This window comes from Archocentrus centrarchus, chromosome 7, assembly GCF_007364275.1.
Source record: "Archocentrus centrarchus isolate MPI-CPG fArcCen1 chromosome 7, fArcCen1, whole genome shotgun sequence".
NCBI classification, from domain to species: domain Eukaryota; kingdom Metazoa; phylum Chordata; class Actinopteri; order Cichliformes; family Cichlidae; genus Archocentrus; species Archocentrus centrarchus.
In genome coordinates this window covers 25,077,782-25,104,528 of record NC_044352.1, presented here as the reverse complement: position 1 = coordinate 25,104,528, position 26,747 = coordinate 25,077,782, and the positions used below count along the sequence as shown (strand labels likewise).

General features: G+C 39.7%; 2 protein-coding genes across 2 annotated transcripts; one reads left to right on the top strand and one right to left on the bottom strand.

Moving 5' to 3' along the window:
- The first annotated feature begins 4,602 nt into the window (after window positions 1-4,602).
- Window positions 4,603-10,227, top strand: LOC115782928 (NADH dehydrogenase [ubiquinone] 1 alpha subcomplex subunit 4-like 2). The gene is made up of 4 exons (XM_030733460.1): window positions 4,603-4,789; window positions 8,107-8,192; window positions 9,116-9,176; window positions 9,276-10,227. Exons 1-4 carry the CDS (start codon window positions 4,745-4,747, stop codon window positions 9,330-9,332), a joined length of 249 nt encoding a protein of 82 aa, XP_030589320.1. The 5' UTR covers window positions 4,603-4,744; the 3' UTR covers window positions 9,333-10,227.
- Window positions 10,228-17,332: 7,105 nt separating this feature from the next.
- Window positions 17,333-26,467, bottom strand: LOC115783462 (serine hydroxymethyltransferase, mitochondrial-like). The gene is made up of 12 exons (XM_030734294.1): window positions 26,309-26,467; window positions 25,136-25,330; window positions 22,868-22,947; window positions 22,257-22,457; window positions 21,422-21,503; window positions 21,190-21,312; window positions 20,864-21,003; window positions 20,507-20,669; window positions 20,282-20,381; window positions 19,740-19,895; window positions 19,287-19,394; window positions 17,333-19,025 (listed from the first exon to the last, which is right to left on the bottom strand). Exons 1-12 carry the CDS (start codon window positions 26,339-26,341, stop codon window positions 18,898-18,900), a joined length of 1,509 nt encoding a protein of 502 aa, XP_030590154.1. The 5' UTR covers window positions 26,342-26,467; the 3' UTR covers window positions 17,333-18,897.
- Between the last annotated feature and the right edge of the window lie 280 nt (window positions 26,468-26,747).

Here is a 26,747-nt window from a genome sequence, read left to right as displayed (position 1 = left end):
TTTTTTGTTTGAAAATAATATATGTTTGTCACAGAGGAAAGTTGGCTGTGCTGCAGGAGCACTTTGAGAAGTTTGTGGATGTTTTAAAACATTTTTTAGCTCAGTGAAAACCTGTCACTTTTTCACTCCTTTGTAAGTGACTTGAACTGAACTACAAACTTTTCAGAGCCACCTTTGAAGGCAAAAGTAGGCTATGCTTTTTATACTGACAAGGTATTTGGAAATCTATCTCTTCATCAGCTGTAAAATGCTAGTTGAATATATCCTGATTATTGCTGCCATTTGCCTCCATGACTACACAGTATTGGATGGAAACCTAAACACAGACACTCATGTGGTGGCAGAAATGTTCTTTGGTCCAGGGTAAAAATAAAGGTGACATTAAAGAATAGTGCTTGTGAGCTTTATGTCAGCACACAAACAGATTCCAGCTGTGAAAAGTGTAATCTCACATGTATCAAAAAGACACACTTTTATCCCTCAAGGTTGTACCCTGCATCCTCAGGGTGCGGGTGGCCATAAAGCTAGTTCCAACTGAACTTATAGCTGTTTATCTTTAAGAAACAGAAATGACAGTTACAGCTACACGTCAGCAACACTCAGCACTCTTACATCAGACAACATGCCAGAGAGCCACAAATACATAGAATCCAATATAAACTACAATCCTGTTTCCATAAAACTTTGGTTTTGGTGTACATACAAACAGAATGCAGCAGTTTGCACATCCAGTTGTCAATGAGGCAGTCATAGAAATCACATCCTCTTTTAATTCCAAGGTTTTACGCATCAGGACTTAATAAAAATGATCTGATCTTTGGCAATTCTTAGAATTAGCTAAATGCAGCCTCAGATGAACAACAAAACAGGACAAGTATGACATATGCTAATCAAAAGCTCTTTATTAATCAATGATCGGAAGGTGTGAGAACCTCTGTAAAACCAAAGGTTTTTGGCCGTTTGCTGGTCTGGAGCATTCAGTTGTGTGTTAACACAATGCCAAAGAGGAAAAAGATCCACAATGATCTTAAAAAAGCAATTGTTGCTGCGCATCAATCTGGGAACTGTTATAAGTCAATTACCAAACAATTTAAAGTCCATCAGTGAGAAAGATTATTGACAAGTGGAAAACATCCAAGGCAGCTCCCAGGAATGGACATCCCAGCAAATTCGCCCCTACGTCAGACTGTGTAATGAACAGAGAATCTCCAAAAAAAAAGCCAAACAAAAAACAAAAAATACATCTCAACCTCTACAGGCCCAATTAGTACAGCGTCACAAATGGAAAAACCAAACACAGCATATCAAACCAACACCTCAAATCAACTGTCAAGCATGGTGGTGAAATGATGGTGATTTGGGCTTGTTTTGCAGCCACAGGACCAGGGCACATTGTAGCCATTGAGTGAACCATGAACCATGTAGGATAATATATAATATACTGTAAATAGTCCGGCCTGTTAAGGTTCAACACACAGGCACATCATGTACATTGTATATAGTGTTATTATTAGTAGTATAAAGGTTAATATTGTTTGTTGATTTTATATATATTCTTTTCTTAATAGTGTGAATTATTATATCTTTATTTATATTTATAATAACTGCGGCTGCTGTTACACCCAAATTTCCCCTCTGTGGGACAATAAAGGCTGTTTCTTCTTCTTCTTCTTTCTTCTTCCTCTGTGTACCAAAGTATTCTAAAGTCAAAGCGGTCAACAGCTAAAGCTTGGCTGGAACTGGATCAGGACAATGATCCTAAACATGGCAGCAAATCTACAAGAGAATGGTTGAAGAATAAAAGAATTAAAGTGCTGCAATGGCCCAAAGTCCAGACCTCAAACACACACATAAATGAATGCCCACAAATCTCAATGAACTGAAGCAGTGCTGTAAAGAAGAGTGGGCCAAAATGTCTCCACGACCGTGTGACAGGCTGATAAAGTCATTTAGAAAACAATTAATTCAAGTGATTGCTGCTAAATGTGGTTCTACAAGCTCCTGAATCATGTTTAGTTTTTCACACACAGCTTCTGTATTGTGGATTAATTTTTGTTAAATAAATAATGACACTGTGTAATATGTCATGTGAAGTTCATCTGAGGTTATATTCAGCTAAATCTAAGGCCTGCAAAGCACCAGATTATTTTTATTATGTCCTGATATATAAAACTTTGGACTTTGGAGGATGTGCTTTCTTTTTACAAAGACTGTTTCCACATGTTTTGGAGGATGATATGTTGCCACCCAAGCAACATCTTTTTTCAGGGAAAGGCCTGGATGTTTCAGCAAGACAGTGCCAGACCCCAAATATTACAATATCACGACTGTGGACTAAAACAGTCTGTGTACTAAAGTGGCTTAGGTGCAGTTTAGACCTACTACAGACCTTTTCTTCAAAAAATGACAAAACTGGCACCGAACTGAACTGAAAACCTGCATTCAAAAAGAATATGAAAAAAATTGCTTTCAAAACTACAGAAACTGATATCCTCAGTTCCCACATGCACGCTGAAAAAAAAGGAAGTGATGCACCGCAGTAGTGAATGACTTGCAGCATAAAATTCAAAATGAGCATATATTCTTTAAAAAAGCAATCATATTTCTAATTTTCAACCTTGTGTTGTCCTTGTAGTGTTTTCAATTAAAACCCTAAGCTAAATTTAGATGTTTTCCTCATTATAGATCTGTTGTTTTTGTGTGAGTTATCCAGTTCTGGAGATATTAGCTGTCTGCCTTCTCTTAAATATAACTGAACTAAAACAGGTTTGCCCTGTGGTGACTAAAAAAATGTACGTTTGAAAAACTCTCTTTGCTGTGAGCAGGTTCATGTAGGGAGTTTCCTTTCTACAGTCCTCATCAGCCAGCCGGATTGAATTCAGTTTTTTAATCTTTATTTTATATTTAATGTATATTTTACAGTTTTTAGAACAAGTTTTCAACCTAAAACAGAATAATTTACTTTATGTCCACTTAATTTTTGCTCCCAAAAGGCAGACAAGTCCATACAGTGTGACCGTGTGGAAAGATCCATGTTTCCACAGCATCAGCAGTACAGGCACACACGTACTAAACACACAGTGTCTTTGAGAGTAGTTCCAGGCACTCATTTGCAATTTGCAAAAGGTCTGACAACCACTATGACACACACACACACACACACACACACACACACACACACACACACACACACACACACACACACACACACACACTATACTTTGACAGGAGGGACCATGGCCCTGTCTCACTCTGGGATTCATTACCTTTTGCAAGCACCTTGTCTGAAGCCGATGAAGTCATTATAATGAATCTCTGCTGTCATGGAAAGCCTTGTGGGTCTAGCTGTACAAATGATCCAAAATGAAAAAGGCTTAAATATTGTTTAAAAAATTAAAACATGTCACCCGCAGATATAAAACTATTTATTTCACCATGATGCTGTTTTATTATCTGGCGCAGACATCCACGGTGACTGCAACAACACGTCTGTGGAGTTGAAAGTGAAGCCACTGTTTATTAAATTGAATTGTATTTGTTTGCCCTTCTAATTAAATTGAAGCACAGTGAATCAGAGACACGGGTCCATTAGCCAGACTGGGACATTTTCTTTTGATGACCAAACACACCGTGCATTTTACATGAGCGTACTGCACGTATGTTAGTGGCTCTACTTCTGTCATCATCATTCAGTGCAACAGGCCCTTCAGTACACAGGAGTGTAGCTGATCAGTGTTGCTGCCCTGACCTCTGTTGATTGATGGCTTTACCTTCATTTAATCACAGCAGTGGGTGTCATGTGAAGGTTACGTGTTACTTTTGGTCTTCAGACTAAACTGGGTTGTGATTGCATCTTTTCTTGTTTGTTTTTTTTAGATGAGTTATGCTGAGTTGCAATATAGAATAGAATAGAATAGAATAGCCTTTTATTGTCATTGTACGTGGGATGCATCTAGCTCTCTGACAGGGCTGAAACGATGTAAACATGCTGGTTGAGTGTCCTTGACTTTGGTTGCCAAGATAATCAAGCCGGGAGAATCTGTCATTGAAGAGGATGCAACACGCACACATCACGAAAAACACATTTGTTTTTAAATCTGCGTAAACTTCATTTTAGCAACAGTGAAATGAATGTTTGGTTAACTTCATTATTCAGAATCAAAACACGCTCAGACAAGAATGGTTCTCATTCAGAGCTTCATTCCTGTGTTTGGGTCTTCTCTTTGTGTAGCTGATAAGGGTCCATATTCCCTAATGGCCTTTAAAAGGACACAGTGTTCGTATGCTTTTCCATTTCCTTGAGTCAGCTCCCAAATGACCGAAAAGTCTTTAAACACAGTGAAGGAAATGGTAGGGAAAGCGCCTCTGAGGTCTCAGCAGGAGACCACCCTACTACTTTTAATTGAATGGCCTGATAGTATCAAATATCTCTATTCTAAATATCAAATAGCAATTTAAAAGGGCGAAACGCTTCCGTTTGAATTACAAACTATTACACAGTGTCCAGCACAGTGTAATTACCCAACAGGGGAACGGCACTGGCTGTAATCACATGTAAAACGACCCCTTTCTCCTCCTCCTCCTCCTCCTCCTCCTCCTCCCCCCTCTCCTGCATCCACATACAGAAAGCAACAGGTCTAAATCCTGTCTGTGCACGGCTGTGCAAAGCTTGTGGTTGCTGTGAACAAAAGGCCTGATTCATTTCTTTTCATGCATTGTTCCTGAATTTCTCCAAACTGGAGCAATGATGTTTCGGGCAGCAGTCGAGCATGCTAAGAAGCACCCTGGTGTAAGTAATTTTTATTTCTTGACCGATTTTTTTGGTGGTTCATGTTTTGATAAGTCATTTCTTATGTCCAGCATATTTTAACATGTATCTCACATTTTAATAGAAATCCACCAGCTGCTTTGCATTTCTGAAATTTTGCTTATAAATATTTTGTAAGATCAAAAAGGATCAGTGAGTTGAAATATTTATATATGTTTCACTGAATGAAGGTAAACAGAGCTGCACTAGAAACTGTTACTTCTGAGTTAGATTAACACATAAATCCGGTGATGGTTATTTTTTTCTTCTTTCTTCGTTATGTCAGTTCTGTATGTTACAAATACATAAATTTATCAGATTAACTTCCAAATGTAAAACTTTTCCTCACAGGCTACAAACCCGCTGTATTCAATTACAGTTTTTCAACAGACCCACTTAAATACAAACAGTATCACAAAATTTTTATATATTTATTGATTTACTGTATGCTCAAAGAAAATATTGCACAACAATAAAGCCTAATATAAGGTATGTTAAGAGCTGCACCTAACTAGTTTGATTCTAGTGTCTATATTGAGACAAGCATCATGATACAGTGTGCGCAGCATATAGGTAAATTAATTGGTTAAAGCAGTAGGTACGTGTAGAAGTCTAATTTTCTTTCATCTAATCTAGTCTTAGCTCTAATTCAGTCTGTCAAGTTGCTCCAGTGCCTCATTTCGAAATCAAGCTGAATTGAGAAGCTTAAGACATCAAAAACACATCCATGACTTCTGCAAACCCTTTAAATCTAAACTGACAAAATCTAAGCAGTTAGGAAATGTTTAGTAATAAAATTTAAAGTTTGAGTTGTTCCTACAGGGTAGGGGATTATTTTTTTTGCAGTTTTTAACCGGCTCTGCTGTCAGAGAGGGGAGTGACAGAGTTTTAACTTCTTGTCACTGGCCTCCCAGGAAAAAGGAAGAGAAAAGGAGAGAGAGAGAGAGAGAGAGAGAGAGAGAGAGAGAGAGAGAGAGAGAGAGAGAGAGAGAGAAGCAGCGGGGAAGAAATCCGCATGAGACTCTACCAGCGCTCCGTGATATGGTCTATCATCCTGACAGGCAGAGATGCTGGGAGACAGAATGTGAGGGAGAGCGAGAGTGAGAGAAGCGCTGCAGGAAGCAAATCCCTGTGAGACTCTACAACCCTCCTTGATCAAGTTACAACAAACAGAAAGACGGAGAATCCAAAAGGCTGTTAGAGAGAGTCCGAAAGTCTGAGCCCCACAGACGGAAAATAAGCCAGATGAAGGCGTAGTTGGTCAGATGGGAAAGCAGACAGAGAGTCAGTACAATGGACGGAGGGAGATGGAACGAGTGATTAAAACCAGAAAGAGACAGACAGGTGGGGGCAGCTGCAAGCCTGTGTCCAAAATCCCTCATTATTCAAAATACAGTTTTACAAGTGTGTGAAAATCAGAAAATTATTATAACCTCAAAAACATGTCTTACCTCTCAATAATTACCATTATGACTTCATAAAGATGGAGCAGGGTACAGGATTATCAGTGGGCCATTGTGCATAACCTGAAAAAAAGCAAAGCTAATGGGGGGACAGGAAGAGAAGGCACAGTTGCCATATTGGAAATAAAAACGTCGGCATACTGCACACTATTTATTCAACCATGCATCAAAAAATAATCAGGCAAGTGCTTCTTGGCACAAAGATTATCTGTGAAAACTGGTGTTTCAGTGATGGCTCAGACAATGCAAAGCACAATGCAGGAAGTCGGTCTCTGCGGGGAATGTCAGAGCAGAAAAATCACTGCTTGTAAAGTAAGGGTTTGCCAGAGGACATGAAATGAAAATAGGCCTAATGAATAGTGACAGCAGATTCTTTGGTCGAGAGAAAGAAAACACTTTTTTTTTTTTTTGGACCAGATGGAGTTCAGCAGGTTTGGTGTACCCTCTGTGAAACACGGAGGTGAGAGTGTGCTTATGTGGTGCTATATGTGCACACACGCAAAAGGTATTAAGGAGATGGAGTTATGAACACAGCTTTGTATAAGCAATACTGAAAAGAAGCTCGGCAGGAGAAAAACATTATGCCAGGGCTATGATCAAATTCTCAATCACAATACAGCGAACACAAAAGAGTTTTTAAAGAAGGGAAAAGTGAAAACTTTGACCTGGCGAAGAGATTTTTTTCTGGAAATTTGTCCTCTGATGTAACTGACAGTGGAGTCAAAGGTACAATATTTCCCTCTGAGATTTGATTATGTAGAAACACACGTCACACACACACACACACACACACACACACACACACACACACACACACACACACACACACACACACACACACACACACACACACACACACAGAGTACTGTGTCAGCAGGTTCATTGGGCTGATGCAGTGTGAAAGAGCAACAGCAGGCTGAGAGTTAATCCCCAGCGCTGTAATGGTCAGCTGCTCAGATCACCTCTTCTGCTACAGTGGTTATAAAAGCTAGACTCAAACTTTCAAACCCAGTATATGTTTTTTGAATAAATGATGCTATTGCTGAAGGCTGACAGCTAATTTAGAAGAAAGTTTCTCACAGCTGAATAAGTTGCTTCACTTCGCTCTTCACCTTAGCTTTAAAAAAAAAAGTGCTGCATCTGTCTTGAAATTCAAGAATGTGCTTTTCTTACTGAGACATTCAGCTTGCAGAGTGTCAGGAGCCACGAGGCTGAAGATGATGCAGTGTGGAAAACGAGTAACTGCTTCCCATTATGATAATAGCTGTTTAACATAGCGTACGGGCGTATGGTGCAGCAGAAATGCCTTTTTTGTTGTTTATGACCTCAAATTGGGATTTTTGTGTGCCGGTGGTGATTTAGCATATTTTAATGCTGTTGTGAGGCTGTGTGTTACTGCACAGCAAATTCTATGATATAAATCTGAAAATGACAGATAAAAGCGAGTTCTGTATTTTCTGAATCACATAAGACAAACTAACTGCTGCTGGTAGAAAAATATCCAAATGACTTCACTGGATATCAACATTGGACATGGCAGCCTCTGGGGTCTTCATCTGTCTTCAGGGTGGTCTGGAAGGCATCCGACTGAAGTGTATTTTACCAGCTTTCCTGAGTTTGTTGCTCTTTCTTCTTAAACCAAATTTCCTTTGCGTTAAACCAAAACAGCACCCTGGTCGTGCTGCCGAAGGTACAGCTGTCAGTATACAAGTGAACGCACTGGTGCAGATTAATGCAAATCATGTAGGCTAAAATATTTTCTGTTTGACAATTTAAGCCTTAAATATGTGTAGAAGCTTAATTTTTTTTATTATTATTATCTCCATCTTTCTGTAGCTCATCCCCCAGTTCTTCTTTATCTGTTTGGGAATGGGTGGAGCATCCTTATATCTGATCCGACTGGCCAGAGGACCCCATGTTACGTAAGGATCCTTAGATTTCACTCTGACTTCTGATCACATGTGGGAATTTTATTTATTTTTTTGCTGTTATTGTTTTTGTTGTTTTTTTAATGAGGAAAAACAAGCTAAATACTCATTACACACAATACCCCCCCCCCCCCCCCCCCCCCCCCCCCCCAGCTTTTAATGAAATGTTTCACCTCACAGCAAACGCTGCTGGGAGACTCTATGACAGCTGTGTTTCCTCAGGTTTACACATCTGCTTAGTTTTGTTTTCACTTTAATTGCACCCAACTTCTAAAGAGCAACTATTGCCCCCCCTACAGGATGATCACAGGTGGACTCCAAACAAAGAAATCACTCAGCCTTCCTTCCTGTGATGGTCTTAGTTTCACCCTGAAATGCACATTTAGCAGTTATTAAAAGGCGTGTGGAGAAGAAATGAATGCTTATTTTGCATTTTAAGAGGAGGGATTTGTTTCATGATAGTTTCTGTCAACAGGGAGCTCTGCCTACTTTTATCCGTTTGCTTGGACTTCCTCTCCTCCTGCTGCTATTCAAGTGGTTGATATATGAAACTCCAATAACAGCAGACAGTGCTAAGTGCTTTTTACAAAACCTCACATGATGGTGCACTGTCGATTTGCTGTTCTTTTCTTTTTGGTTCTTTGCAGCATTAATTGCTCACAAGTGTAACAACATTCTTTAGCTTCCCGTTGATTGCACACAAGACTGAAAGCACCACTCGGTGCTGAGTTTGAATCCAACCCTCCATTTTTTGTTGTTATTGCTTCTTTTTATTTTATTTATCAGTTGGATAAAGTGTATGTTGTGTGTGTGTGTGTGTGGGGGGGGGGCAGCTCTCAGGAAAATGAGAGCTTGATTCATTTTTAAGTCAGATTTCTAAAGAGTCAAATATGTCCCAATTCTCTGTGTGTGTTCAGCTGGGACAAGACCAATAACCCAGAACCATGGAATAAGCTTGACCCCACATACCAATACAAGGTAATGCAGCACACAAACTCCAATTTGATTGGCTTTCATTGTCGACTGATTGTTAAATCGACACACATGAACACAGTCTTTTTTCTGCTTTTGCCCTAGTTTGTTGCCATCACCACAGACTACAAAAACTTGAAGAAGGAGGGACCCGACTTCTAAATCTTCCAAACCAGAGTGGAAAAAAAAACATCACTGAAGATCCTGATCTTGGGTCAGATTAATCTCCCCTGCACTTCCTAACCTTCCCACTGCAGGAGAGTGAAATGGATTCCAGATCAGGATGCGTCTTTAGTGCCTCTGAGCCTGTGTGATGTTTGCAAAGCTGCTGGTGACCTGGTTGATGTGACCAGAATTGTTGGTGGAAAAAATGCATTTCTCCATATATGCACACACACTCAGCCTTCATCATACTAAGGAGTAACCAAGAACATCTGGTGACACGTTGCTGGCAACTTTCCAGTAGTTTTGCATGTTTAGACAAGCCCACCAAATTGGCCTGTTTGAGAAAGTTTCATGTTATTCAAATATTTCTATGTAAACACATGTGCACTGTGTGAAAATATACCAAGGGTGTAGGGGATCCAGGGTTATGCGAGAGCTGTTTTTCGTGTTAGACAGAAATCAACTGAGCTGCCTTTTAGAAGAAAAAAAAGTTTAAAAAAAATGTATCCATAAATGATTGGACATAAATGTAGAATAAGGAGCTAAAACCTGCAAATGCTTTGTTATGCTTTCTGCTGTTTGTTTTCAGTTACTGAAGATTATAATTTAAGCTTCTATATTAATTCTTCCTCTTTTTAAATGTTTTCTTATTAATTCTGCACGTGAGGAGCTTTAATTATACCAGCTTTTCATAAAATCACACTGGCCTATTGTGCTGCAACACACTAAAGGTCAAATTAGTGTGACCGGAGTGCATGTATTTCTTCATAACTGTCACATGATTGTAGGTTTAGCGGCCACCAAACTCAGCAATGACTGTGTAAGTTATGGAAAAAGCACAGATGCATTAACTTTGCTGGATTATTTCAATAAATAAAATATCTTATTCGTGTTTAGAAGAACTTTTTTTTTTTTTTTTTTTGCCACTGAATGTTCTAGCACATACACAGGTGACTTTCCTCAAACACCTGCATGGAACTGAGTCAGATACAGATCTATTTCCGCACCTACACAATCAGGAACTCTGATGGAACCGATCCATCTGTTGGCAGTGCAGCTGTCACTCTACAGCCTGATTAGTGCTTTTACAGCTACATTTAATGTGTGCAGGTGCATTTGAATTTGTGTTTGTCTGTGTGTACCAGTGTGTGTGACAGCAGCTCAGTGTCTTTGATGAGTGACAGCTATGGCAGGATGCTCAACAGCCCTCCTCTTGCATGGCTTTGATGTATAACCTGAGCATGCACACTACACACATAGTCAAATTTCTATCTGGACATACAGAAGTCTTAATCCACCCCTCATAATAATTTCTTTATATTTTGCTAGGAAAATGATAAATAGGTGCAGTCATTTATTTAAACATGTGTGAACATACATGGAAACACAGAGCGTGTACAATTATAACAAACTTGAAAGTCAGTATTTGGTATGTCCACCTTTATTCTGCAGCACAGCCTGAACTCTCTCAGGCAGCTCTCATCATTTCTTTAAGCAGTCTTCAGCAATAGTTCTCCAGGCTTCTTCAAGGACATTCAAAGCTCTTCTTTGGATGTTGGCTGCCATTTGTTCTGTTCTCTGTCAATATGATCCCACACTGTTTCAGTGATGTTGAGGTCCGGGCTCTGGGGAGGCCAATCCATGATTGATGGCACTCTATTGTGTGTTTTTCTATCCAGGTATGCTTTTAACATGTTAGCAATGTGTCTGGGAACATTGGAATGCTGAAAAATGAAGCTGTTTCCAGCTTTCCTGATGGTATTGCATGGTGGATCAAAATTTGATGGTACTTTTCTGTATTGATAATTTCATCAGCCACAAACCATGACAGAGCCTCCACTGTGTTGTACAAATGGCTGCAGACACTCACTGTTGCACCTCTCCCCTGATCTCCTCTGCACATATTGATGATGGATTGAACCAAAAACTGTCAAGTCTGGATTCATCACTCCATGAGACCTATTGCTGATTTTTAGTCCAGTTCTTGTGTAATGTGCGATACCTCAGCTTTTCTCCCTGTTTCCCTTCCTTAAGAATGGCTTCTTGACAGCCTCCCTTCCACTGAGACCATTTCTGATGAGGCTTCAGTGAACAGCAGATGGATCAGCTGAAGGGTCAGATGCATCTCTCAGGTCCTGTCAGGTTTTTGCTGGATTTCTTCAGGACATGACTTTCAGATACTGTTCATCTGCTGTGGAAAGTTTTTCAGGCCTGACACTTCTTCTATTCTACTCCACTTGTCCGGTTCCTTTTCATTTTTAAGGACACACTGCACACCATACTGAGATATTCCAACTAGCTCTTTGGGAATCACCTTGTTGGTGCAAAAAATACTATTTTGATCCTGTCAAACTGTGTTATATTTAGCATTTTTCATAAAGTTGGGAGCCTTTTTTAATGGTTGGCTTAACAAACAAACAAACAAAAAACATTCCTCTGAAAATGGTCAGGTACAATGACTGGACTGAAAATGAGTGAAAAGGCAGACAGTGTACAAAGAAAATTTTTTGAAAGACCTTCAGAAAACCTGGAGAACTACTGCTCTTTATCTTCTGCTTCCAAGGAGCCAGACTTTAAAAGATTACATGAAAGTCTGGCTCCTTAGAAGCAAAAGATAAAGAAACAAGGGTTGGGTCAAGACTTTTGCACAATGCTGTAACATTGGCTTGCATATAATTCCCTCAGACTTAATCTTAAACAAGGTCTTAATAAATAACAAATAATAATAATTATAATAAAAGTAGTATGACTTCCATATTATAAACAGAAGAGATTTTTGTTCACTTAAAGAAATTTTTCTTGGGTTTCAGCATCACTGAGCATTTTAAATATGCTAAAATCAAAAGTGCAGCATTACATTATCAAAACATTATCAAACTCACATCTGTCGTCAAAGAGAGTGGATGGTGGATGAACAAGCACACAAACTGAAATTTACAGTGCTAACAAGTTCAGATTTTAGAGAAACCAAATCTCAATCACAACCATACGTTGGCTCTTACTGAACTCCATATATTCCATTCCTATTATATGTATGTTTGTTGTTTTCTGTAAGCAAAGAAAAGTAAGATGAATACAAAACTGAAGGACCTTTTTGGGCAATCCATTATTACTTCAACATACATGGATTGAAAAAAAATTAATTTCTTATGAGATCTCTAGCCTTTTTGACTAAAGGTCAGACTCCTTTTTGATCCTTTTACAAAACAAACAAACTAAACTCTCTGAACTCTGAGCTAACATTAATCACATTAATTTTGTGTTCCTCCAAGTAATGAAACAAAAAAAACCAAGCAGGCAGAGCAAAGAATAGTGAACATCAAAAAATTTCTCCTCCTTCTGAACATCACAAGAACTGCTGCAGCAACAAGGAGACCGAGAACGACAAAACACGAGGGGTCAAACGGTTTGACACAAACCCACAGGAGCTGTCAGGTCATGAGAAAGAGGCACAGAGATGAGGCGGATGAGTTGTTATTTTTGTGTTGTGATGCTTTGTATGTGCATGTGTCTGCATCTCCTCGGGTTTGTTTGTGTGTCTTTTCTGACGACAGAGCTGAGAACATCCCTGACCTTTAACCTGGGAATCAGCTGCCTGGTCTCTATGGAGGGCACACATTCCTCTGGCAGAAACTGAAGCAATAAGCTTCACCCAAAACACTGGAAGACACAAAGACTCAAAACAAAAGTCCATTCAGTTTGTCTGTAAATTAAATATTTAATGCTCCAATTGGCAGCGACAGACCCTCGTGTTTGATGCTCATTTAGTGCTGCTTTATTAAAGCACTTTGTGTCACAGAGGAAATCCTCTCTTAATAATAAATAAACATCGCAAATGAAATAACCTCTCAGCCCAGAGAGACAGAAATAGGCGGCAAGCTCTTTTTATGTGTCTGTGGGGGTAAAGATGTAACTACAGAGAAACAGTGGGAGAGGAAGCTTTTAAATAAACAGAAATGTAAGGTCTGAAGTTTTAGTAAGGACAGTTAAGGATTCTGGTGTTACATAATGCTCACATCTTCTCAAGTATATTATAAAGTGTCAGTGTTTACTAGAATTATGTAATGTGGAGAAGACAAACAATTCAGTTAGCAACTGTGACAATGTGGCCTCGACCCTGTGAATCTGTGTGTCACCATAGTAAACATGGTCCTGGAGAAACATAAAAAATAGAAGGTACTACTAGTTTTGGGTATTTTGGCAGGTGTTTATGTACACAGATCATCTGTAAAAAAAAAAAAAAAAAAGCTGGTTGTAGCGTCTATAAAGTCGACCTGTATTCTTTCTGATGGCCAGCAGGGGGAGACTCATCTCGCTTCAAAAAGAATTCCGGTTGTGTAGAAGTCAATAGGGAAAATTACCTTACTGCTCCCGTGATTGATACCCTCAATAAATAATATCCGGATGAGTTTATTGCTTCAACTACTAATATTAGACTTAGAATGCTGTGAAAAAGTATTTGCCCCCTTTCAGGAGCCACACCCTGATTACTGCCAGACCACCTGAATCAAGAAATCACTTACGTGTCTGACAAAGTGAAGTATGCTAAAAGATCTCAAAAAGCAACAAATCATGCCACAATCTAAAGAAACAGCGGAGAAACAAAGTAATTGACATTTATCATTCTCCAGACTGATAGATGTCCTTTCTAAGGCTTTGGGACTCCAGTGAACCACAGTGACAGCCATTATCCACAAATGGAGAAAACTTGGTACAGAGATGAACCTTTCTGGGAGCAGCCAGCCTGCCAAATTTACTCCAAGAGCACATCAATGATTCACCCAGAGGGTCACTAAAGAACCCAGAACAACATCTTAAGAACTGCAGGCCTCACTTGTCTCAGTTAAGATTCAACAATAAGAAAGATTCTGGGCAAAACCACTGCTGACCTAAATGAACACAAAGTCTTGTCTCACGGATGCCAAAAAAACATCTAGATGATCACAAAGACTTCTGGGAAAATATTCTGTGGACTGACGAGACAAAAGTTTAACTTTTTAGAAAGTTTGAGTCCCGTTACATCTGCTGTAAAACTAAAACAGCATTTCACAAAAAGAACATCATACCAACAGTCAAGCATGGTCATGGTAGTGTGATGGTCTGGGGCTGCTTTGCTGCTTCAGGATGACTTACTGTTATTTATGGAACCATCAATTCTGCTCTCTACCAGAAAACCCTGAAGGAGGATGTCACCATCAGTTTGTGCCCTGAACCTCAAGCACACTTTGGTTAGGCAGCAGGACAATAATCCAAAACATACCAGTAAGTCCACCTCTGAATAGCTTCAAAATACAAAGCAAAACAAACAAACAAACAAATAAACAAACTGAATTAAATAATTTCTGCAAAGAAGAGTGGGCCAAAATTCCTCCACAGTGATGTGAAAGACTCATTGCCTGTTATCACAAATGTTTAATTGCAGTTCTTGCTGCCAAAGGTGGCACAACCAGTTATTACGTTTAGAGGACAGTTACTTTGTCACAAAGGGCCAGGTAGGTTTGGATGGCTTTTTTACCTTAATAAATTAAAATCATCATATAAAAACTGCATTTACTTGGGTTAAACCCTCTGGTCCCCCTTCTCAAAGATGGGAACCACCCACCATATCAACCAAGACAGCCCTACAACATCCAGAGCCTTGAGGAACTCAGGGCAAATCTTATCTACCCCAGGGGCCCTGCCACGAAGGAGCTGTTTAACTATCTCAGTGACCTCACCCCCACTGATGGGTGAGGTCCCTTGTCCCCAGACTCTGCTTTTTCTACAGAAGATGTGTCAGTGGGATTAAGGAGGTCCTCTAAGTATTCCTGCCACTTCCCAACTATATCCTCAACTGAAGTAAGCAATCCCTCACCTGCACTATACACTCTGCGATTATAGCACCACTTTCCCCTCCTGAGTCGCCTGACGGTTTGCCAGAATTGCATTGAGGCAGTCTGAAAGTATTTTTCCATGGCCTCACCGGACTCCTCCCACATTCAAGCCACGTTCTTCTTCCATCAGACACCGCCAATGTTCCACAGGCTAACCAAGCCCAATAGGACTCCTTCTTCAGTTTGATAGCTCCCTTTTCCTCTGGTGTCCACCACCTGGTTTGGGAATTACCACTACGACAGGCACCAACCACGTTGCAACCACAGCTCTGTGGGGAGGCTTCAGTGATGAAAGTGTGGAACATGGTCTATTTGAACTCAGTGGCCTCAACCTCCTTCGGAATGCTGTCAAAGTTCTGCTGGAGGTGGGAGTTGAAGATCTTGTGGACTGGGGCCTCTGCCAAGTGTTCTCAGCTCACCCTCACTATAGGTTTTGGTGTGTCAGGTCTGTCCAGCATCCTCATCTGCTACCTGATCTAATTCACCACTAGGTGGTGATCAGTTGACAGCTCACCTCCTCTCTTCATCCAAGTGTCCAGAACATATGGCCATAGATCTGATGATACAATTACAAAATCGACCATCAACCTGCAACCTAGGGTGTCCTGGTGCCATGTGCACTTACGGACATCCTTGTGTTCAAACATGGTATTTGTTATGGACAAACTGTGGTTTGCACAGAAGTCCAACAGCAGAGTACCCACCCCGGCCTGCTGCCTCTTATCAAGGGCAACTCCTGACTGGAACAGAGTCCAGCCCCTCTCCAGGAGACTGGTTTCAGAACCCAAGCTGTGCACTGTCGGTATCTCTAAACCTCAATGCCTAGATCAGGCTCCGTCCCCACCAGACAGGTGACATTCCCTGTTCCAGTGGCCAGCCTCAACAGCCAGGGATCGGTCTGCCAGGGCCTCATGCCAGGGCCATTGCTGCTGCGCAACAAACACTGCGCCTGGCTGGGCCCATGTCTCCTCTTTGGGCTGTACTCCACAGGCCAAAGCCTGGCCACCAGGCACACTCCCTCGAGTACCGTCCCCAGACCTGGCTCCTGGGTGGGAACCCAGTAACCCTCTCCCAAGCAGGTTAAACTGTATATATTCCACTGGCATATATGACTGCCAGTGGAATGGGGTCACTAGTGTCTATTGATGATGTGACCTCTGATAGAAGTAGCAGGATGAATTGTGAAGTGCACAGGGCTATACTCTGCTGAGATTCAAGCAAAGGCTGCAAAACTGATAACACAGTGTTTTACAGAGGAAATGGGTGATGACCCAAAGCATACAGCAAAAGCATCCCAAGACACAGAAATGAGATATTCTTCAATGGCCAAGTCAGTCACCTAATCCCAACCCAATAAAGCATGCTTTTTAGTTACTGAGGACAAAACTGAATGTGGAGAAACCCACAAACAAGCAGCAACTGAAGGTGGCTGCAGTAAAGACCTGGCAGAGTATGTCAAGGGAGGAAACACAGCATCTGGTGAAGTCCATGGGCTCTAAAGTTCAGGCAGTCATTGACTGCAAAAGATTTTTGTTTAAGTATTAAAAACAATTATTATATCTTAATTTCAAACTTATATCTAAAATTAAACAAAAAAGTAACATTTTTTGTAAAAATACAAAAAAATACTGTGTTTGTTCAAAGAATTATGGCCCTAAAAAGCATGATAGGTCCAGTTAACAGTTCTTCAGAGAGGGGAACATGTGGTTTCAATCATCATGTCATGAAAGACATTCTTCCATAGAAAACAATATCAGCGTCCAACTGAGAAAGGCAGTCAAACTGAATAATCCATCCATCCATCCATCCATCCATCCATCCATCCATCCATCCATATCTGAAGTATAATGAAAACAAATGAAATAGTCCAAAGTTGTTTTTTTAAGCGTGAAGCTCTGACAAAGTTTGGGGACCAGCTTTTATTTTCTTTTTCTTGACTATTCCCAGAAGTAAACAGTGAGAGGACATGAGCAGAGGAAATTCCAGCAGCTTAACATGGATCAGTGTTTATAGAAACTGAAGACGCTCCTCCCTCTTGGGATAATACACATAAATCATCCACTGCTCAGTGAAATACAAAATAGCAGCAGGTGAGGAAAAAAAACACAACAACAACAAAAAACATTGGAACATTCAGGATCATTTTATTGCAGTTTAAAAGATTTATTTAATATATTATACATTCCTCAGAAATCATTTCTGTTGAAGTCAAACTACACAAGCTACACACACACAGAAAAAAAAATCTAAAGCTTGTTTTGAAATGCCTGTGCTACTTTACTGTTTTCTTTTCGTGTTTGTGGATTTGTGGGTGTAAACTGAACCACAGCTGCTGTGAGTTTCCCAGTGTGCGGGACAAAGCCCGATGTCAGTAAGAGCTCTTAAGCAGACCTAGCAACCAAATGCCAAAAATACCTGAAAACAGGGTCCTTCTTGGCTTTGGCCCTGTCAAGAAGGTGAAAACAAATTCCAGAAAGTGATGTTGACTCGCAGTTAACATCCATTGCTGTGTAACATTTAAACTCTAAATTCCTATTGAATACCATTTTTATGAAAATAATCACTACTACCAACCTAATCATTACAAACCAATAACAAATCAAATCAGTTTAGATGCTGAGAAGGCTGAAAGTTCATTTTATGAGTCGATGTGTAATAAGTTGTTCAGCTAAATTGGTTACACTGCTAAAAAGTGAATAGTATCCCATTATTATCAGTCACTTGCTATAAGGAGCCTCAAGACGTTTAGAGAACACTTCGCTTTAAATTTACTTATTTAGCACTATGAGTTGTATATTGTAGTGTTTATTTAATCCACTCTATAACATAGCTGTATGCAACCATACGTATACTGTTTACTAGTAAATTATCTGTCAAAACACATACCTTCACCTATGTTAGGATGCAGGATATTTAAACACTAGCTGTACTTCTTGTTCACACTGAACTTGGAAAAACTGGATTTAAATATTTTGCTGCCTATAAATAGAATGAAATACAAAAAGCTATAAAGCTGCATCCTCTGATTTCACTGGAACATTTTAATGGGTTGTGTTTGTCTATCTGCAGTCTTGCACTTGTTTTTCTTACAGTGTCTATAGTGTGTAATGTGTCCTTTTATTATGCAGCTGTTTGTCTCGGTTTTTTTTGTGTGTGTATTTTTTGTACACAGGTCTCTCTTGAAAAAGAGATCTCGATCTCAATGAGACTACCTCATTAAATCAAGGGTTCAATAATAATAATGACAACATTTTAAATGTCTGTATTTTTACATTATCGTGTATAGCTACTGTTATATTTTGTTAATGAATGTTTACATGCTGCTTATGAATGCTAAAAGTGGGAATTTGAAGTGTCACCATAATAACACAGTCACAGCTAGAATAAGTGAGCAATGCAGTGTTATAAATTGAATTATTGTTGCTAGGTGTCATTTTTTAGTGAGTTGTGACTTTTATTATTTATTTTTAGAGCAGTTATCAGACATTTTTTCAGATCAGCTGGCATTTATAATGCTTCTCATTGACATATAAATGTGACGCTGTACCAACATAACTAGTGTTGCTGTACTGGGATTAAATCGTAACTGGCAGCATCCTGAAGTAATGTTTCCTACCAAAGCAACATTATGAACCCCCACTACCGAGGACTGTTACTTCACATTACAGCTTTTCTCTCAGTGTTTTTTTCTAATGGTCAGTGAATCCTGGCATGGGGAAGGGCCTGGCGAATAGCTCCACCCGCTGGTGGAGCTCTGCGATGCGTGACACTGTCTCTGGGTCTTCCTGCAAGAAGGACTTGAAGCTAGCCAGGTTTCCTGTTTGGAGACACAGAAGCAAAAAAAGAACAAAAAACAAACAAAAAGAAACTTCTTTTCTGAACCCTCCTCACAGCTAATAAATTATGCACAGCAAAATAATGACTGCTGAACACACAATCAAGGGTTAATCAAGCATCAGTAGTCTCTGTAAGCAAACAACATGTCACAGTGGTGAAGCTACTGTACACAAAACCCCCCAAACACCACCGCTCTCACTCTGTGAATCACAGGTTTGACAAAAGAGAGAAACTTTCTCACCGGTCTTCTTCTTCACGTCCAGTGCAATCTGAATCCCTTCATCAATAAAGTCCACTACTCTTTGAAAGTCTGCCTCCTTAAACTGTCGAGAGGTCAGAGCTGGAGCTCCTGCAAGAAAGCGACAGAAAAAATGATGGTCAGATTAATTAAAAAACAAACAAACACCGGTTTGATTGTTGTTAATACAGGCGATAAAGAGGAGGCTGGTTTGAGAGACATGCTGACAGACTGAATGACAGTCCAGCGATAAGAAATACAGAGACAGGCAGCAGGAAACACAGACACATCACAGAGGCAGGCACTCCAAGTGAGAAGAAAGGGTTCAGCACCATATGGGCAGAAAAACTGGCTGACAGATTCTGTCCAAACAAGCTCCATTCCTGCAACTCTTTCCTAGATTACTAAATTTTACAACACTTTCTGCAAAACCTGTACATCTATTAAAAGGAGTACCAAGTCGAAGTCCTCCTGGAATGAGGGCACTCTTATCTCCAGGACAGGTGTTCTTGTTGGCTGTGACTGACACCAGCTCTAGGACCCTTTCAGCTCGAGCACCATCCATCCCACGAGGTCGAAGGTCAACCAATACCAGGTGGTTGTCTGTTCCACCTGAGAGGAGGAGGAGATCTATAGAATTTGTATTTGAGGAAATGTTTCTGATGAAGAAATTCCCTTCAAGCCTTCATGGAGATATAGCTGCTATCTTAAAATCTCTGATTGGCTTTTTCCACTGAACTGTCAAGTGAAGCTTAAGTGAACTTTTCCAAAGTTATAAAAACAGAATGCAAATTAGGCTGAAACAAATGCAAAGTGATCCAAAAGCAATTGCATCAGGTAGTTGAGAGATAGAAATGCACACCTAGTTTAGATGCTGAATCTAATTTCATAGTCAGGGAAAGAATGCAAAAAATATTTTACATTTATTTTAATTTGTGTGAAATTATGTTTTTTAATGCAAAAATATACTATTTCAACATCAAAGAGCCACTCGGTACCTGACACCAGGGTATAGCCTTTCTTAAGCAAAGCATCGGCCATAGCTTTGGCGTTCAGCAGCACTTGATGGATGTATCTGTTGAACATGGGAGTGGAAGCCTGCAGAAACAGAAATTATATCCGGACCTACTGAACTTACACTGCTGTTCTGTCTGAGGATTTTCTCTCCTAACTACATTTGTGGGATATTGCTGAATATTAAAAATTAAAACACATGTCCTGACCTGTTTGAGGGCGACAGCCACCCCGGCAATGGCATGGTTGTGAGGTCCTCCCTGAAGTGATGGGAACACAGCAAAGTTCACCCTGTCCTGGAGGTCATAGAGGACCTCTTTGCCTTTCTTATCCACAGACCTCACACCTTTCCTGTAGAAGATCAGACCAGCCCTGCAGAGTGGAGAAAGGACACCAAATACGCTTAGCTGTAAATGTGTTGAATTACACAATTTCACATCATGTTGCATTCACAGTGACAATGAAAGCTGTTTTTCATCTCATCAAGTGCTTGCCTGAGTTGGCCACTATCAACACACTTCTGTGATCACCTAATGGTTAATTTGTGTTATTGTTCAGGCCCTAACCTTGCTCCACGCAGTGACTTATGGGTGGTGGAGGTCACGAGGTCAGCATGCTGAAAAGGAGAGGGAACAGCTCCTGTGGCCACCAGGCCACTAATATGAGCCATGTCTGCCAACAGGTAGGCATTCAGCTCCACACACAACTGAAACACACAGATCAACATTAATCCTCAAATCCTGTTTAATTGTACAAACTACTTTCTCAGTGTCTTCTAGTTTCCAATTAGCTATTCATGCTTCAGAAACTCAGTAATCTGGTTTGTGGTAAAGGTTACAGCTCTTACAATGTTTCTGGTACACTTTTTTGTATTTATTATTAAATGAGGCACCTTCTTCATGCGGGAGTAGTCAATGAGACGGGGGTAGGCGCTGGTTCCTGCTATGATAAGTCTGGGTCTGAAAAGGCGGGCAGTCTTCTCCAGCTGGTCATAATCTATCAGACCTGTTTGGGGCTGGGAAAATGCAGGAGCAGGGGAGAGAAAGAAATGCTTACACTCTCATATGTATCTCTTTAGCTGGATCATTTCTTTACACCCTTAATTCTATTTGCAGACTACTTACATCCAGCTTGTAAGGCATCGATTCAAAGTAAATGGAGGTGGCTGAGACTCTCTTGTTGTCTGACATGTAGCCATGGGTAAGGCTGAAATGTGAATGAAACAATAGATTTATAAATGAGATTAATTCAGACTGTTCATCTGCAGAAGATGAGCAGGTGCTTGTTCTGACCTATCTGAGTTTATTTTCTATATGACCAGCATGTTTATATGAATGCATTTGTAGTTCCTGCAGCCTGCATGTGAATTTATGTGAACAAGAACTTCCATATAATGTGCTACTATGTTGTTGTCTTTAGGAGAGACACCCCCCCCCCCTGCTGTTTTGTAGTGTAGTGTGACCTCATGTTGTCAGTATTATTCCATTTTGTGTTGTTTTATGCTAAATATATGAAATATTGTGTATGTTAAAGTTCATTTAAAAGAGAACAGTCTCATGATACTGATATCTTGCCCTTCACGTTAATGCATATTAAGCCCTAAAACAGCATTTTTACAAGAATTAAAAAAAAAAAAAAGTCATTTTGGGTTTTTTTTTTTTTTCATTCTTTTTTTCTTCTCATATAGTGAGATCTTAACAAGACTGATACCATTTAAAAGAAGTTTGAATGGTATATACTGTTAATATCCCATTATTAGAAACCACTCACCTTTCACCTCTCCCAGATTTAGAACCCGATATCTATCTTCTTTGTAACATTTTTAGGATTTTAGATAAAATTACAGTGTTGCTCTTTTTACATTTTGACAAGCTGTTACACATAAGCGATGGCAAAGAAATGAAAAAGTCCTCTGTTTGAGCCTCTCTACCATGAACAAACTGTAAAATATGCACTCACTGTCCCCCGTCAGGCAGATCCAGGCCCATGATGCGGTCATGAGGCTGCAGTACAGAGGTGTAGGCTGCAAAGTTAGCAGGGGATCCAGAGTATGGCTGAACATTAACGCCCCACAGACTGGGATCCAGACCAAAGACTGAGAGCGCACGCTTCTGACACAATAGCTCAATCTGGTCTACAATCTCTGCACCTCCATAGTATCTGACAAAGACAAAAAAGCTACTTAGCTACTGTACTTAGAGTTCATAGAATCATATGATTGTACAACATGCATATCATATTATATTTTATTATATTGCATCAGAATTGTATACCTTTGTAACACATTATTTGAACTGAATCTTACAGTACCCTTTATATTGTATCGTATCATATTGTTTTAGTTTAGGATCATTTTATACTGTTTCAAACTGGGTTGTACTGGAATATATGTCATGTGAACGGTACAGAATTGCATATTGTGGAATTATATTGGAAGTAAAATTGGAAACCTTCTTGTTTCAAGCCTATTTTCCTTAAAATGAAACTTCATGAAACTTCATGCACTGGCTTCTGAAAATAGTTTTAATGATTAAATCAATATATTTTTGGAAGTGCATCATCTTTATTACCTTTGCCCTGGGTATCCCTCAGAGTATTTGTTGTTCAGACAGGAGCCCTGTGCCTCTAGAGCTGCACGACTGCAGAAGTTCTGGCAGGACAAACAAACAGTGTCAAGATCCACACTGTATATTTCTATCTTACCTATGGTGACTGAACATCCCTGCCCTTTGTCGGCAAGGTCCAGCCAGTGTTACACAGTCTGAAGTGATCTGGGATGCATTTAGTTCATCAAGCAAATACTTGCAAATATTCATTACAACAAAAATGCACCAAATGCTTTCAAAGGCCTCTTGTGTAAGCTACAAATGAGCTATATTTGATTCCATAAAAAAATCTGAGTGCATTAGAGGTACTGTAGTCATATTAAGGGCTGAATATAGAAGAATCTAACTAGCACTGAATCCCTATAAAGTTCAGCACTGTGTCAAATGTCAGAAAAGAGATCGAGCTATGGAAATGAAATGAATGCAAATGAATTTTTTTCCCTGTCTCAGTTTTTTTTTCTCCCACTCACAGTTCAGCTTATCTTCTCTCACTGTCTTTCGCTTTCTCCTTCTCTGTCCTCCTCAGCCGCCCCCTCTGGGTTGTTATTATACTAAACCTGTCACTGTTCAGGGATCCCTCAATCATTCCACTGGGGTTTAAAACTAGTCCCCCAAGTGACATAAATCTCTTTCCATGACATTTTAAAATACTATCTTGACACACACAAACACACACATATACATGATTATCCCTCCTTCTCTGTCTAAGCTTAAAATGTAGGGATCAATGGAAGAAATCAGTGGGGGAACCTAATGGGATCATTTGACTATGTTCCTGAAGATAAAAAAAAAAAAAAAGCAGGGTCTCTCCTCTGGGAGTCAGCTTGCAGCGGCAAATGACTGATAGCACATGTATAAGAAGATGAAAATCTTTCAGATGTCATTGTGCGTGATAGCGCTGTGGATGCATAATTGGTGGAGAATAAAAGCATGAAAACTCCCATCTTTTCCCACAGCTTCCACTTAGATAAAATCACTGACTTGAAAGGAGTTGGTGGGGTGCATTGGAAATCTCAGTGAGCACTGAAGAAAACAGTTCAATTCTGGAAACTACAAATCTGAGATTTCACTGCTGACAAATGTCCTCCACTGAAGAACAAAACATTGTTCAGACTAAACTCAGTGGAGTATTATACTGTAAAGTCTGTGGGGTGTGCAGCCCTTGCACAAAATTTGTGGTGCAAAACAAATTTCTGCTGTGGCTGGCCAAAAAAATAAGCTCTTAGTGTTGAATGTGCACTTAGAGACTGATGAGGCTGGTGTTTCTTTTTGACTGGCCTGCTGTAACATAATCTATGGAACAAACAAGCAGGAGGAAAACAGGAAGCCCACCTGAGATTCTTATTTTGTAAATACTGCACACTGTAACAAATTGCTCTAAAAATACAGTAAATTTGTATATTAATGCAGTGTTCTTTGAACTCTGTAAATGCCGGGGCCTATGAGGGAAACAAAATCATCAGTATGTATGTTCATATCAATAATGTAGACTTTGATTGTTGTGTATGTGTGATGCGGTTAATCAGTGAGCCACCATGACCAAGACCAGTGATCAATCACATCCAGGCAGTGCTCATTTTCTTGGAGTTTTGAATATCCAGTGTTTTGACTTTTTTTTTTTTTAGCATGCCAGGATTCCCATAAACTGTGTTTTCCAAGGAGTGGAATAACAACAAATCTGATATCGGGGTAAATGGGCCAGAGAGCATGCACTTATAATTTACAGTATACTTTTATGGAATAGGAAAACAAAAATAGCAGTATAATTGCAGCCAAATAGCTGGCAATATTATACTGTAAAGCTTGCACAGCCAACAGCACATTTCCATAAGATTTGTTCTTGAAACTGTCATTAAAGATTACAGTAGGTACACTTAGAGATAACAGTTTAATGCTGGCAATTTTAGTTGCCTGTATTTTACTGTAATTTAACAATGAACAGCACAGTTTGTGTCAAACACACCTCCCTTTCCAGAATTAATTTTGCACAGAGATTATGTGTGACGCAAGACACAGAGCAAACATTTAAACAGCCACTTTTGACTGTCCTCAGCAGCCTGCTGAGGAAAATCACACATATAACATGTTGTTTTTCCACTCAAGATTTACTGAAGATTTAACACTTTGTGTGTAGAAAGTGTAATGGAGCCTTTCATGTTTTTGTTTTCATTTATTTAATCTCCTATGACACTTGGATCACATTTCCTTCTCTTTCATCTAAATGGGTCTAACCTCTGATGCGATGAGCTCCAGTCCCCGACACTGTCTGTCCTTCTCCTGCTGCAGGAGACTCCATATCTCTGGATCATCCTGAGCCAAGCTCTCCTGCCCTGTCCACCTGTCGGTGCTGCTGAGGCGTCTTCTGCACGATTCTGCAGTTATCTGCCTCTGCCTGCCCAAACATGCTGAACCACTGAGGAAAAGGGGCTGCAGCACAGGAGTTGGTGAAGGAACACACAGGAATAATTTCAGTCAGTGGATAAATGTAAACTTTAATGATTGTAAAGCTGTTCACTAGTAAGTACCCCGGGGAGAACATGGTGTATTTCTTGCAACCTGTTGTTCTTAACTTCTCAGAGTAGTGAATTAAAAAAAAACTCGTAGGGTATGATGCAACTCTCCATTGTGCTTTAAATTGTCTGCAGTGTGAAAAAAGGTTACTGGGGTGGGGTGTGGGGGGGTCTTGTTTTTGTTGCTGTTTATTCCTCCTTTGGTGTCTTTTGAAACCCTTATGAAGAGTAAGCGTCTGCAAAAACACTTTCATCACTCAAAATGATAATACTTTGCAGTAGGGGTTTGTAAACAAGGGAGTTAGAATAATGAGCCTTTTGATGTTCTAAACAATCCATTAAATAAAAGAAAAAACAAATGTGTTATTCAGTGGCGCAGTTATGGAAAACCTTGAAAAATGTGTCCATGTAGGCTGGTCAGACATGCAGGGGCTCAGTTATGAGGGTCTTGTTAGTTGAAACCAGCTTGTGCCTGCGTGATAGTTATGCAACTATGTGTTACTTTGGCCTAATAGACAGATTACTGTTCAAGCATAAACATGTGTTGAAGTAAGTCTCCTTTCATCTTTTGTATTCACTGTGTTTTCTAAGCCTTGAGTGTAATAAGTCTTGCATGAAGCGCAGACTGTGCAGTCAACTTTCTTTCAACAAAAAAACATAAACTGGGGCAGTAGTGTATGTTTCTTTTTTGGATTCAAAAATACAAAGGAAAAAATCTTCAAACCAGACATTTTTATCAGGGTTGGAGTGACTTTCAGTGACAAGCTGGCCTACTTACAGTGATAAGTGATTTATTTACAACTATTCTTACATGCAGTGAAAAGGTCTTCTACAGCAGACAGAAGTGCATGTAATTTAAAAACGATCTATGCTGAATGAAACAAAATGTACTCACCCGTAATCTTTGTCGTAATGTCAGACAGAGCATGTCTGTAACAGCTGAGAGGAAAGCAGAAAACTTCCCAGGTACAAAGGGTGAAAGTAAAATCAGCACTGGATGGTAGCCAGGTACTGGAAGTGTACTTTGTGTCACTGATAAAAATGGCTACCACAGTAAATAATCCATTTCATCTCATTCTGGATTAGCTTTTTTGGGTAGGAAACTTTCACAAAACGAGCAGGCATAGAGAAAATTTTATAGTAAAAATAGCAGTTGAAGTCAGTCTGTGTTTTCTAAAAAAAAACCTACACATGATTCTGTCCCTAAACATAGATACATACACAATATTATCTTTGATTTAAGTTAAGAAATTAAGAGTACAGGTCAAATTTTGGATGAAAACTTGGATTAATGCATAATCAGAAAGTAAAATTCTTAAAGCTCTGAACAAAGT